This window comes from Leucoraja erinacea, chromosome 35 (genome assembly GCF_028641065.1).
Source record: "Leucoraja erinacea ecotype New England chromosome 35, Leri_hhj_1, whole genome shotgun sequence".
In the NCBI taxonomy this organism is placed as follows: Eukaryota; Metazoa; Chordata; class Chondrichthyes; order Rajiformes; family Rajidae; genus Leucoraja; species Leucoraja erinaceus.
The window spans coordinates 5,266,577-5,280,576 of NC_073411.1; the positions used below are offsets into that span (position 1 = coordinate 5,266,577).

General features: G+C 47.2%; 1 protein-coding gene across 1 annotated transcript in view; it reads right to left on the reverse strand.

The window, feature by feature from the left end:
• LOC129713218 (secreted frizzled-related protein 1-like) overlaps positions 1-14,000 on the reverse strand; it is a 105,182-nt gene that overhangs the window by 68,817 nt on the left and 22,365 nt on the right. Inside the window, 1 exon segment of the mRNA XM_055662142.1 lies at positions 9,334-9,411. Coding sequence (XP_055518117.1) covers positions 9,334-9,411 — 78 coding nt within the window.

A 14,000-nucleotide genomic window follows, 5' to 3' on the forward strand; every position in this document is an offset into this window, starting at 1 on the left:
CCCCCATTACATTAGCACACACTTAGGTGCAATTTACAATTTTTACCAAAGCCAATTAACCTACGTGTTTGGAGAGTGGGTCATGGGGAGAACGTGCAAACTCCGCACAGACAGCACCCGTGATCAGGATCGAACCCGGGTCCCTGGCGCTGTAAGGGACCCACTGCAACTCTACCGCTGAGCCACTGTGCTGCTACTCAGTATTAAGAAATATGAAGGTACACAAAAATGCTGGAGAAACTCAGCGGGTGCAGCAGCATCTATGGAGCGAAGGAAATAGGCAACGTTTCGGCACAAAACGTTGCCTATTTCCTTCGCTCCATAGATGCTGCTGCACCCGCCGAGTTTCTCCAGCATTTTTGTGTACCTTCGACTTCCCACCATCTGCAGTTTTTTCTTAAACATTAAGAAAAATGACCTCTGTTGAGATAGCCCTTGGGATGTCGGCCAGCAAGTGAGATGGATAGACTGGCAGAGACCCAGGTGGCAGCAGAGGGAATGTGGGCAGAGACACGAGAGGAGCTGGTAGCAGTGGGAAAGATGAGCCAGATCTATCACAGTGCAGCGAACCGCTGTTCCAAACTAAATATAGGCTGCTGATGGTGAAAGGGCTAAGAGAGAGCTGTTTAAATATTATATGAAGTGTCGAAGTAAGTCTTTTTGTGGTTTTCATGCGGTATTTTTCCGATTTTCTTTTTTTTTCCCCCAAACCTGACTAACAGAAGGAGCAGTGTTCGACCACGTTCTGTGTGAAATGGCTTTCTGTGGTCAGGTACCTCTGCTGCGGGATCGATCCCAGACTAATTCATCAAAAGTGCACCCACTGGCTTTGGCTGCATTACTTCTTTCAACTCCTGAAAGCGCTGCAGGTTTAACCCTTTCCCAAGCACTGGGCCAAGAAATGAAACTAAGGCCCGTGGAGCCGTGCGGAGCTGAGGTCTTTGGGCTTCCTGGCCAGAGGTCCACTCCATCCGTGGAGACAATGTTCCAATCAGCGGCCTTCGCAACAGCGGATGAAGTGCAGCTGGAGATTGCGTACAGTTTTTGTCTCCTGAGGAATTACATTCTTGCCATAGAGGGAGTACAGAGAAGGTTCACCAGACTGATTCCTGGGATGTCAAGACTTTCATATGAAGAAAGACTGGATAGACTCGGCTGGTACTCGCTAGAATTTAGAAGATTGAGGGGCGGTCTTATAGAAACGTACAAAATTCTTAAGGGGTTGGACAGGCTAGATGCAGGAAGATTGTTCCCGATGTTGGGGAAGTCCAGAACAAGGGTGACCGTCACAGTTTAAGGATAAGGGGGACATCGTTTAGGACCGAGATGAGAAAAACATTTTTCACACAGAGAGTGGTGAATCTCTGGAATTCTCTGCCACAGAAGGTAGTTGAGGCCAGTTCATTGGCTATATTTAAGAGGGAGTTAGATGTGGCCCTTGTGGCTAAAGGTAACAGGGGGTATGGAGAGAAGGCAGGTACAGGATACTGAGTTGGATGATCAGCCGTGATCATATTGAATGGCGGTGCAGGCTCGAAGGGCCGAATGGCCTACTCCTGCACCTATTGTTTCTATGTTTCTATGGAGACGCTGACGGGTGGACCAGCCTAACCAGTCACTTGATAAGACACAAAATGCTGGAGTTACTCAGCAGCACAGACAGCATCTCGGAATAGAAGGAAGAGGTGACGTTTCGGGTCGAGACCCTTCTTCAGACTCTGACGTCAGCCATTCCTTCTATCCAGACACGCTGCCTGTCCTGCTGAGTTACTCCAGCATTTTGTGTCCTTGTTTCTCTCCCCATCCCAAGGTACAAACCCGCTCTTGAGATCACTGTGATCAACACTCGTGCCTTTACTTTAGACTTTAGCGATACAGAATGGAAGTAGGGCCCACCAAGTCCATCCATCACCCCCATACACTGGCACTATCCTACACACTAGGGCCAATTTGGGTGTCAGAGGTTATGGGCTGAAGGCAGGAGAATGGGAGAGATAGATCAGCTATGATTGAATGGTTGAGTAGACGATGGGCCAAATGGCCTAAATCTGCTTCTACCACTTCTGATCTTACAGCTTATGAATTCACAATGTTTGCCAAAGCCAATTAACCTACAGATGTTTACATCTTTGGAATGTTCCTGGAGGAAACCTGAGCACCTGGAGTAAACCCACACGGTCACGGGGAGAACGCACAAACTCCGTACAGACAGTGCCCGTTGTCGGGGTCGAACCCGGGTTCCTGCACTTCCGCAGCAACTCTACCGCTGCGCCACCGTGCCGAACCCGTTCCTGGAGTGAATCAGCTATTGATTTCCACATGAACAAACTCATCAGGAAGGCTGGCTCCGTCCTGGGGGTGGAGTTGGAGTTGGATTGATGGGAGGTTGGTCATGAAGGGGAGGATGCTCCTCAAACTGCGGAGCATCCTGGACAATACAGCTCACCCCCTCCATGACACACTGGTCAACCTGAGGAGCACCTTCACACACAGACTGGTTCCACCAAGATGTGGGACATATGAAAGAATGGATCGACTGGACTTGTATTCACTGGCATTTAGAAGGATGAGAGGGGATCTTAAAGAAAAGATTCTGTTAATACTTGCTTTAATTGGGTCTTCTGAAAGGCCAACCAGCCCTAAGCTCTCATACGCTGCAGGCATCTTGGATTTTTCACAGTACATCTACGACACAAAGTGCTGGAGTAACTCAGCGGGTCAGGCAACATCTCTGAAGAACAGGGATGAATTCTCCCAATTTTGCTAGCCCTTGCTGTCTCCTCCCCTTCCTTAACCCTCCAGCTGTCTCCTCCCACCCTCCCATCCGCCCGCCCTCGGGCTCCTCCTCCTCCCCTTTTCCTTCCTTCTCCCCACCCCCCATCAGTCTGAAGAAGGGTTTCGGCCCGAAACGTCGCCTATTTCCTTCGCTCCATAGATGTTGCTGCACCCGCTGAGTTTCTCCAGCAATTTTGTGTACCTAGGGATAGGTGACGTTTCGGGTCGAGACCTTACTTCAGACCCTTCTTCTCCAGTATGAGAAAGGATCTTGACTCGAAATGTCACCTATCCATTTTTCCAGAGACGTTGGCAGACCCGCTGAGTTACTCCAGCACTTTGTGGCCTTTTGGATTTGTGGTGCTTTATCACATTGTGGGTTTGGAAGACAGATCTGCAGGTCTAACATGCCAAGCAGATGTTGACATTCACTGCCAGAGAGCCTTAATGATTGAGTCAACACCCTCCACATGTGTTCGAAGGAACAAAATAACATTGGGCCATAGAGATTGTGCATGACTATTGTACAAGACATTGTCGAGGCAACGTTTGGATTACTGTGCTCAGTTTTCATCACCCTGTTATAGAAAAAACATTGCTAAACTAGCAAGGGCACAGAGAAGATTTACTAAAATGTTGCCAGGACTTGAGGGGCTGAGCTATAGGGAAAGATTGAGCAAGCTAGGACATTAAACCAGTATCTGCAGTTACTTCCCACACATGGGTTTGCAAGGATTTAGCCCGAAAGCAGGCAGGTGAGATGAGTGTAGATGGGTCATGTTGGTCCGCATGGGCAAGTTGGGCCAAATGGCCTGTTTTGTCACTCAGTGACCTGCAAGCTGTGTGACCTACTTCATTTCAATCCCAGAATTTGATGCCTTTCTCCAACACTTCACAAAGCCTTTTTGGCAGCAGCAGCAGCAGTTATGTGTCTGCATGTAAAAAGGCCTGTTTAATGCAATGCCTGATCCATTAACCACAGGTAAACCATGAAACAGGTGTGTGATCAATGCCCCAACTGTGCACACCGTTTCATCGAAGTTGCATGAAAATTAACTCTTTGCCAAACATTGAGATGGCAGCCACATCAGCTGTGAGCTCGGTCGAATGCCAGGACATTTAAAGAGGTTTTTAATGTTACAAACAAGTGAACTAGGTCAAGTGTACACAGCCAAAGACAAGGTCAACTTCTGCTCTCATCTTTTTGTATCTCCCTCCCTACGAATATTCCAATAAACACAAGCCTTTAACGAGCCTGGCCCTCTGTACATCTTTATCTCCTTCTCCTTAACACTTGCAACAAAGATTTCTGTCACCTTGAACACTCTCAAAAACTCCCTACCAACCAGCACCCTAACACTGTGTAGGAAATAACTGCAGATGCTGACATACACTGAAGATAGACACAAAATGCTGGAGTAACTCAGCGGGACAGAAGGAATGGGTGACGTTTTGGCCCTTCTTCAGACTTAACTCTGCACTGCTCCCTTTTCCGACCTTAGGTCTTCTCTCTTGCTCCCTCCCCAACCCCCCCCTCACGCCCCCCACATCCCCCCACCCCCCGCCCATGGTTCCTTTGATTATTTCCCCACAAGTCCCTGCGGAGCCTCTAAAAACCGCAACAGTAACCCATTCTATCACCTTTGGTTCCCCAGGGATGCTGCTTGACCTGCTGAGTTACTCCAACACACTGTGACCCAAGGCCTACATAAAGAATAGCTTGGTAAATGCCTGAGTGTATTTCTTGCTTAGTACAGCTGTCAGAGGTTAAGGGGAGAAGGCAGGAGAATGGGGTTCGGAGGGAGTGATAGATTAGCCACGAGTAGACTTGATGGGCCGAGTGGCCTCATGTTACTCCAATCATTTGTGACCTTGTTACCTGTCTGTTAAAGTGCAGCATACTCAGTAATAACACACTTTGAGTATTAACTGTCTCAGCAGTGTCTGGGTTACTTCCCGCAGTGCATAGCCTTTTGATTAAACATACCGCCATTGCAGCCTTTAGTTCCTTCTCACCATTGGGGCACTTTCCGCGGCCTGCGGCCTTCTGGGTAGGCACTGCCACCATTGCTGCCTTGTCCCTGACGAAAATTTGAGTGATCCTACAGTGTTTAGAGATACAGCCCAGTCCCTTGGGCCCACCAGGTCCACCCTAACCAGCGATCCCCGCACCATAGCACCATCCTACACACATACTAGGAACAATTTACATTTATAGAAAGCCAATTAACCTACAAACCTGTACGTCTTTGGAGTGCGGGAGGAATCCGAAGATCTCGGAAAAAAAACCCACGCGGTCACGGGTAGAACGTACAAACTCCGTGCAGACAACACAACAACTCAGTCGGGATCGAAGCCGGTTCTCCGGTGCTGGAAGCGCTGTAAGGAAGCAACTGAACTGTAGCCCCACCGTGACATGTTGCCGCAATGACAAACTGCCTTTATTGCACCGATTATTATGGCCTGAATGGCTAAGTAGACTTGATGGGCCGAATGGCCTAATTCTGCTCTCAGTAAGGAGGTAATCCTTTTAATATAGTAGGGGGAAGATTGAAAGAAGTTAAAATCAGAAAACAAGTAATTTATACTCATCCGGTCAGAAATTTCTGTTCAATTTATATCGTTAGTCAATCTAGAACCGGCTTGACATTTGACGTTGCGACAACATTGTGTGTCTAGAACCAGACCCTTGTCTCTGTTCCCATCATGAGGTGCAAACCTGCTCACGAGGCCACTGGGATCAGCACTTGTGCCTGTATTTTAGAGATACAATGTGGAAACCGACCGGCCATCAACCCATACACACTAGGGCCAATTTGGGTGTCAGTGGTTACAGGGAGAAGGCAGGAGAATGGGGTTAGAAGGGAGAGATAGATAAGCCATGATTGAATGGCAGAGTTGACAATAGACAATAGGTGCTTTAGTAGGCTATTTGGACCTTCGAGACAGCACCGCCATCATGGCTGATCATCCCCAATCAGTACCCCTTTCCTGCCTTCTCCACATATCCCCTGACTCTGCTATATTTCAGAGTCCTATCTAGCTCTCTCTTGAAAGTATCCAGAGAACCGGCCTCCACCCACCGCCCTCTGAGGCAGAGAATTCCACACACTCACAACTTGACTAGACTTGATGGGCCGAATGGCCAAATTCTGCTCCCATCACTAAGGACCTCGTCGACCTTGAAGGGGCATGACGTTTGAGGAGGGATGGATTCTTAAAGCGGGAAAATCGCCGTGAGAATTCCAGAGACAAGGAAGGGTTCAACTGCAAACAGTGCGTGGGTTCAGTGGGCAGACTCTGCAGAATGCATGACTGTCAATGAATAAAGGAAATCAGGGTCCATATAAATGGCAGAATGCCCGACACTCTGCTCTCAAGCTGTTAAACTCACACTAATAAACTCCAGTCTTTGAGAGCCGTCAAACAGAAGTGGTTTATGGTCAGACAGATGTTATTTCTACAGAACAATTTTAATTGAAGTTGCACATCTGATAGCCGTAAATACATTTCGTCATTCTGCTCTGCTAAATGTCCATTTAAATGTCAGAAAAACACTGTTTGCTAATCTCTTGCCAGTCCATTAATTTCATGTGGACGTTTAAATGAAAAATAAGGACACTTTTATCATTCAGTGCGTTATTAAAGTTCACATTGTTAGCCTTGGTAACACAAGTCAAAGAATTTTGATTGGAGAATCCATCAAGATATTTGCAAAGTATAATGACTACTTAACAAATCACCTAATTGTCTCCATTATACGACGGTGTCAAATAAAGGGATGTTTAGATAGATCGAAAATAGGTGCAGGACAACAGACAATAGACAATAGGTGCAGGAGTAGGCCATTCGGCCCTTCGAGCCAGCACCGCCATTCAATGTGATCATGGCTGATCACCCCCAATCAGTACCCCGTCCCTGCCTTCTCCCCATATCCCCTGACTCCGCTATTTTAAAGAGCCCTATCTAGCTCTCTCTTGAAAGCATCCAGAGAACCTGCCTCCACCGCCCTCTGGCAGAGAATTCCACACACTCACCACTCTCTGTGAGAAAAAGTGTTTCCTCATCTCCGTTCTAAATGGCTTACTCCTTATTCTTAAACTGTGGGCCCTGGTTCTGGAAGTAGGAGGAGGCCATTCGGCCCTTCGAGCCAGCACCACCATTCAATATGATCTTGGCTGATTTTCCAAAATCAGTGCCCCTTTCCTGCTTTCTCCCCATATCCCGATTCCATTAACCCGAAGAGCTATATCTAACTCTTTCTTGAATACATCCTGTGAACAATGACTAAATTCAACAATGAGAAGACTGTGGTACAAGCTTGCAAATATTCCAATGGCAATTTCTCAGTCATACTGCTTTGCCCACTTCAATGCACAAGACTCATGAACAATTTTGCACTAGGAGTTACCTGTGGACATGCTTATCTCAGATCAAATCAAACTGGAAAGATGGGACCTTCTGCGTATACCAGGGGAATAAACTATAATGGTCTTGTTCTCCTTTCCTCAAAACAAAAACTTTGCACTTTGATTGATTGAGTTTGTGTCGTTCACATTGCCAATTCTCCAGTTGGCTCGATTTCTCCCTGTTCTTCAGTTATTTTTATCCAGAACTCATCGTGCTCCCCACAGGGCAAAAACCTCGCCCGATCACATTACAAAGAAACAACTACACAACCATAAAGAAATTCCCGGAAAAAGTGATGATGGCTGACCAGGTCTTCAAACCTGCTGAGCTATTCAGTAAAAAAAACATGACTCATTTAACCCATTGAGCCACATAGCTATACACCACGGAAACAGGTCCTTCAGCCCAATCACACATTCCAACCAGGGTGTCTTGGTTCTTGGTCCTCCAAAATATTCCAAATGGAATTTAAACTGGAGGTGGTGAAGGGAGGGTTTAAGCCAGAAAGGGTTATTGGGAAGAAAGAGCTACTTTAAATTTAGTTGCATCTGTTTGGGTAACTATAGTAGGGTGGAGATTATTCCATGCTTTAATTGTGCGGGGGAAGAACGAATTGCTGTACACATCTGTCTTTGTAGCTGGGATCACAAATTGGATCAAATGCCCTCGTCTGCTCCTAATTGGTTTGGGTTTGGCGTAGGTCTTGTAATCTATGTCGAGCTGACCATTTAACATTTTGTAAAAACAGGTCAAACGGTGTCCACCAGAGTTAAGATAGACACAAAAAACTGGAGTAACTCAGCTGGACAGGCAGCATCTCTGGAGAGTAGAAATGGGTGATGTTTATGGTCGAGACCCTTCTTCCACCAGAGTTAGACCCATCGCCTACATTTGGCTCTAAAGCTTTCCTATTCATGTATCTGTTCAAATGTCTTTTTAATGTAATCAGAGTTCATAAAATTATACGTGGCATAGATAGGGTAGACAGTTAGAACCTTTTGCCCTAGGATGAAAATGTCAAAGTCTAGAGGGTATAGCTATAAGGTCAGAGGTGGAAAATTTAAAAGGAGATGTGCGGAGTGAGTTTTATTTTTTACACAGAGTGATGGGAGGCTGGAAAGAGCTGCCGGGAGTAATGGTGGAAGCGGATATGATAGTGGCATTTAAGTGGCTTTTAGATTGCCCCATGTATATTGAGGGACTGGATAGATCGATGTGTTGGCAGAGGAGAACAGCTTAATTGGTCAGCACAGACATTGTGGGCTGAAGGGCCTGTTCCTGATCTCATTGTCCTACTTTCTATGTTCTATGGCATTCAGTTTGAGGGTCTTTCAGCTAGGGTCTTGCAAAGACAAATCGGTTAATGACCGATGCTTCAAGCGGTAACTTTCAGAGTTCACAATACTCCTGGGCAGCGCTTGGGACTGCATCACTGGAGTGGTGAAGTGTGCCAATCCATTGATAGTTTGTCAATTTCCCTGGAGAAAGGATGGAAACATCTTCCCTTTCACTGCCAGAGATTTCTGTTGAATTACATGTGTAGATCATCATCATTGAAAACATTAGCGACGCAGTGGCGCTGGTTTCCAACGGGAATGGTGACGGGCGCACCACACATCTCTGTCCTCCAGTTCCTGCGGACTTCCGCCGCTGGAAGTGTAGGATTTTGGTGTGCGTGTGTGTGTGTGTGTGTGTGCTTTATCATCGTTCCTTACAAAGTTATATACAACAGTGATCGCGACTTCTACTGAAGTGTGGATGGCCGTTGGCTCGCTAGGAGCTCATCCGCCCTTTGACGGGTCTTGTTTTTGGTCCTACTGGAGGTCCACAGCCCCCTCCTCACCTGGCAAACCAGGTGCGGGGACGGTTTAGTCGCCGACTATCCGACCATGGAGCGGGTCGCACGGGGTTACATGGTACTCGTTGGCGGAGGGGACGGGACTCCCCCTGACCTCACCTGACTCAGGACTCGCCTTAGCAGGATGCACTGGAATCCAGCTGCAGTTACTTTTAGACCCACCCACACCTCAAGTCAACCATTCGCTCTCCTTCGTGCAATAAGGACGCCCTGGAATAACGTTACTGGGATTGAAGGCAGTGGCAGGGAAAGGGTGCAGTTTGGGTGCAGTCACAACAGACGTTCCTTACCAAATTCGCTGGCACAGAGGTGATCCAGGATAATATCGGTGTTCATTTCGTTGTCGCAAGGAGGACATACTTCCGATGCTGTCGGAAAAAAGCAAACAAGATTCGGGCGGTCAGTGAGAGGAGAGAGGTAAGAAACTGCACAGATAGTTAACAATAACCAGCAATAACCAGTCTCGACCCAAAACTTCACCTATTCCTTCGCTCCATAGATGCTGCTTCACCCGCTGAGTTTCTCCAGCATTTTTGTCTACCTTCCATTTTTCCAGAATCTGCAGTTCTTTCTTAAATATAGGAAGAGTGATGATGTTTTAGAGAAAGCCGGAGAGAGGGAAAGTATGAAAACAGTTTCCTTGGCCAACCGAGTCTGACCGACCATCGATATCTATTTGTCTACTTATCTTATTCTAACCCAGTATATTTTCTGCACATTCCCATCAACTAGTTCCCAGATGCTACCACTCATCCACACACTAGGAACGATTAGATGACTAACTTCCCTTCACAACCATTTGAGAAAATGCATCCCCGAGAGAAACCGACGCAATCGCAGCGTGAAAAGTCGCCGCGGATAGGATGTAGACAAAATTGCCGGAGAAACTCAGCGGGTGCGGCAGCATCTACGGAGCTCTACAGGCTCGAAACCCTTCTTCAGGCTGATGCGGGGGGGGGCAGGGTGTGGGGGGGCGGGAAGAAGAAAGGAAGAGGAGGAGCCAGAGGGCTGAGGGAGAGCTGAGAAGGGGAGGAGACAGCAAGGGCTACCGGAAATTGGAGAGGTCAATGTTCAGGCCACTAGGGTGCAGACTGCTCAGGCGGAATATGAGATGCTGCTCCTCCAGTTTCCGGTGGTGCTCACACTGGCAATGGAGGAGGCCCAGGACAGAGAGGTCGGATTCGGAATGGGAGAGGGAGATGAAGTGCTGAGCCACCGGGAGATCAGGTTGGTTAATGCGGACCGAGCGGAGGTGTTCGGCGAAAGATAGGATGTGTGCTGACAGAGTAGATGGTACTGAAACCCATTTCCATCTGCTCACAATCTCACAAACATTGTCCCGAACCCAACCCAATTGGGACTGAACCTGGATCACTGGTGCCTCGATGCAACAGCTCTGTTCCTGGTGTTGCCCTAAACTTTGTTTCTCTCTCCACAGATACTGCCTGACCAGGTTTGAGTGTTCCTGTGGAAGCAAGGAATTGCAGACGAAATGTGTAGGAAGGAACTGCAGATGCTGGTTTACACCGAAGATAGACACAAAATGCTGGAGTAAATCAGCGGAACAGGCAGCATCCCTGGATAGAAGGAATGGGAGGTAGACAGAAATGCTGGAGAAACTCAGCGGGTGCAGCAGCATCTATGGAGCGAAGGAGATAGGCAACGTTTCGGGCCAAAACCCTTCTTCAGAAGGAATGGGAAGCTGGTTTACACAAAAGATCACAATATGCTGGAGTAACTCAGCGGGTCAGGCAGCATGGATAGGATAGGTGTTTAAGAAGGAACTGCAGATGCTGGGAAATCGAAGGTACACAAAAATGCTGGAGAAACTCAGAAGGTCTCAAGAAGGGTTTTGGCCCGAAACGTTGCCTATTTCCTTCGCTCCATAGATGCTGCTGCACCCGCTGAGTTTCTCCAGCATTTTTGTGTACCTCGGATAGGATAGGTGATGTTTCGGGTCGGGACCCTTCGTCAGACCATTTTCCTGTCGTTATTTTACATTTTGCTTTGAGAAATGATTTATATAACAAGAAGAATTTCAACAGTCAGGTAATGCTGGGAGAGGGTGCTCGAATATTGACAGCGCCAGGTAACAAAGCAGTCGAGTTGCTGCCTCAAAGTGCCAGAGACCCAGGTGTGATCCTGGCCACGGGTGCTGTCTGTGTGGAGTCTGCACGTTCTCCCCGTGACTTTTCTCCGGGTTTCTTCCCCACCCTCCATAAGTTGTGCGTGGTTTGCAGGTTAATTTTCATTGGCCAAGGTTTGGAAATTGTCGCCGGTGTGAGTGGGATAATGCTAGTGTACGGGGATCGCCAGCCAGCACGGACTCGGTGGGCCGAAGGGTCTGTTTTCATGCTGTATCTCCAAAACCAAAACTACGCCGCAGAACCTTGGGATGAATGCCCTGTGTAAATGCTCTCACAGTGAAGCGAGGTTGGGGGGGGGGGGGGGGGGGGGGTGATTGATGATGAGATGGAGCGAGTTGTATACACAGGTGTTTCATGCAGAGTGTGGGTGAGGATTCCATCAGCTGGTGAGGAGTGAAGGATTAATGAAGCTGCCACGTTGGATTGAAGCTTGGCTGACAGATTCTCCTCAGAGCTGTTTACGTCACACGCTGATACAGTGCACACCAACCCGCTGGTGTTTATTTTACTTGTCATGCCTAATTTCACAGTGAAGAAAGTTAAACCTGCCTCAGCATTTTTTCCCCCTCACTAACCTCAGGGAGAATTTACTGCTTTTGTCAAAGGACAGGAAAGGCAGCTTTTAGTGCCATTTGCCTCATTTTCTCTCTCAAACAGCTTTGCAAAACCTCTACCAGAATAAGCTCGATTTTTAAATCGCATAAAGTAATGAAGATTTGAAAATAAATGTCTGAAGAACAATTAGCCTTTCCACATAATAGTTCTTAACATTCTTGCTTGCTCTAAGGCTTGTGGTGTGATTGTGAATTTCGTAGACTGCTCTGGGCTGCGTCCACAATTCTCTGCAATTTCTTGTGGTTTTTGAGGCCAGCTCCATACCGCACGAAATTGCAGAGAATTGTGGACACAGCCCATCCTCAAACTTGCAACTGTGTGGGAGGAAACCGGAGCACCCGGAGTAAACACACATGGTCACAGGGAGAACGTACAAACTCCCTACAGACAGCACCCGTAGTCAGGATCGAACCTAGGTCTCTGGAGATCTCTGGTCGGCACAGATTTGGTGAGCCGAAGGGCCCGTTTCTGCGCTGTACTTCTAAACTGAACTAAGCCATTTCATCCACAGACAGGTCTCTGGAATTCCAGGTCGGGATCCTTCCTTGGGGTTGAAGACGGGTCCCGAACTGAAAGTCACCGATCCAGGATAATTCTTATAGTAAAAAGGGATTGCAGATGCTGGTTTATACCAAAGATGGACACAAAGAGCTGGAGTAACTCAGCGAGTCAGGCAGCACCTCTGAAGAAAATGGATAGGTGGCATTTCAGGTCAAGACCCTTCTTCAGACCAGAGTTCCTCGACGTTATTCTAGGCTGGGTTACTCTCCATGTTCCATTCTTATCTCCCAAGCAAAACAGGAAAGAGTAGCTGCCTGGTCTTCGACTAACTCAGCAGATGGGTAGCTCCGAACAAGAGGTCCTCTGCCTTGTCATGAGTGTTGCTTGCAAATTGTTTTTTTAACATTGTAATTTAGCCTTGGACTGGCCTGTCACTTTTGAGTTAGTTATAGCTCTTACGGCTAACAGAATCAAGGGATATGGGGAAAAAGCAGGAAAGGGGTACTGATTTTATATGATCAGCCATGACCATATGGAATGGCGGTGATGGCTCAAAGGGCTGAATGGCCTTCCCCTGCACCTATGTTTCAATGTTTCAATGTTTGCTAAGTGTTTGGCAGGTATAGTTACACTGGCTTCATCCATTGTTACGTACATTGTGCTACAGCCATGCAGAATACTCCCTGTGAAGTAGCTACAGATGACAAGATGTTGTTTTCTTAAGAATAATACCAGTGACTGCAGTTCACTGCCTGTCAGCTATTCTGGAACATTCCATTGATGCGAACGAGGCCACATAAATTTAATTGTTCAAGGCTGCACAGTGACACAACGGTAGAGTTGCTGCCTTACAGCGCCAGGGACCCGGGTTCCATTCTGACTATGGGTGCTGTCTGTACGGAGTTTGCACGTTCTCTCTGTGACCATGTGCGTTTTCTCTGGGAGCTCCCACATTCCAAAGGACGTACAAGTTTGTAGGTTAATTGGCATCGGTAAGAATTGTAAATTGTCCCTAGTGTGTGTCGTGCTAGTGTATAGGGATCACTTGTCGGCACAGACTTGGTGGGCTGAAGGGCCTGTTTCTGCGCTGTACCTCGAAACTAAACTGAGCCTTTTCATCCACAGGCAAATCATAGTCTTACAGCACACAGAAACAGGCCATTCAGCCCATCTTGCCAAGCTGACCAACATGCGTACACGAGTCCCACCTGTCCGTGTTTGGCCCACATCCCCCAAAATCTTTTCTGTCCAAATAAAGAAGCAAATGCGGTAAATTGAAAAACGAGGCATTTTTACCAAGCATTAGTACAACTAAAGCATTGGAATGTTATCACAAACCGCAAGACTACAGTCGGGATGGTTTGTAACAATCATCTGAAACTGGAGATCGTACAGCTGGTTCGAAGTGTGCCTACTCTGCTAGCTGCTGTGTTACACACTCACTCACAAATTACTCCATGGGTTTATTTCAATGAACCCATGGTTCGAATGGAACGAACAGTGGTTTATACCGCAGGCTTCAACAGAATATACCAGTGCGGTGAATGACATTCAAAATTAATTACGAATATAGATCCATCAATCTTGCTTTAAATTGATTGAAAAGGGATTTGTGCACGGTCTTTAAATTCCAATTTATTTCTTTGTAGACATAACGTCATACAGCATGATAACAGGCCCATCGGCCCAATATT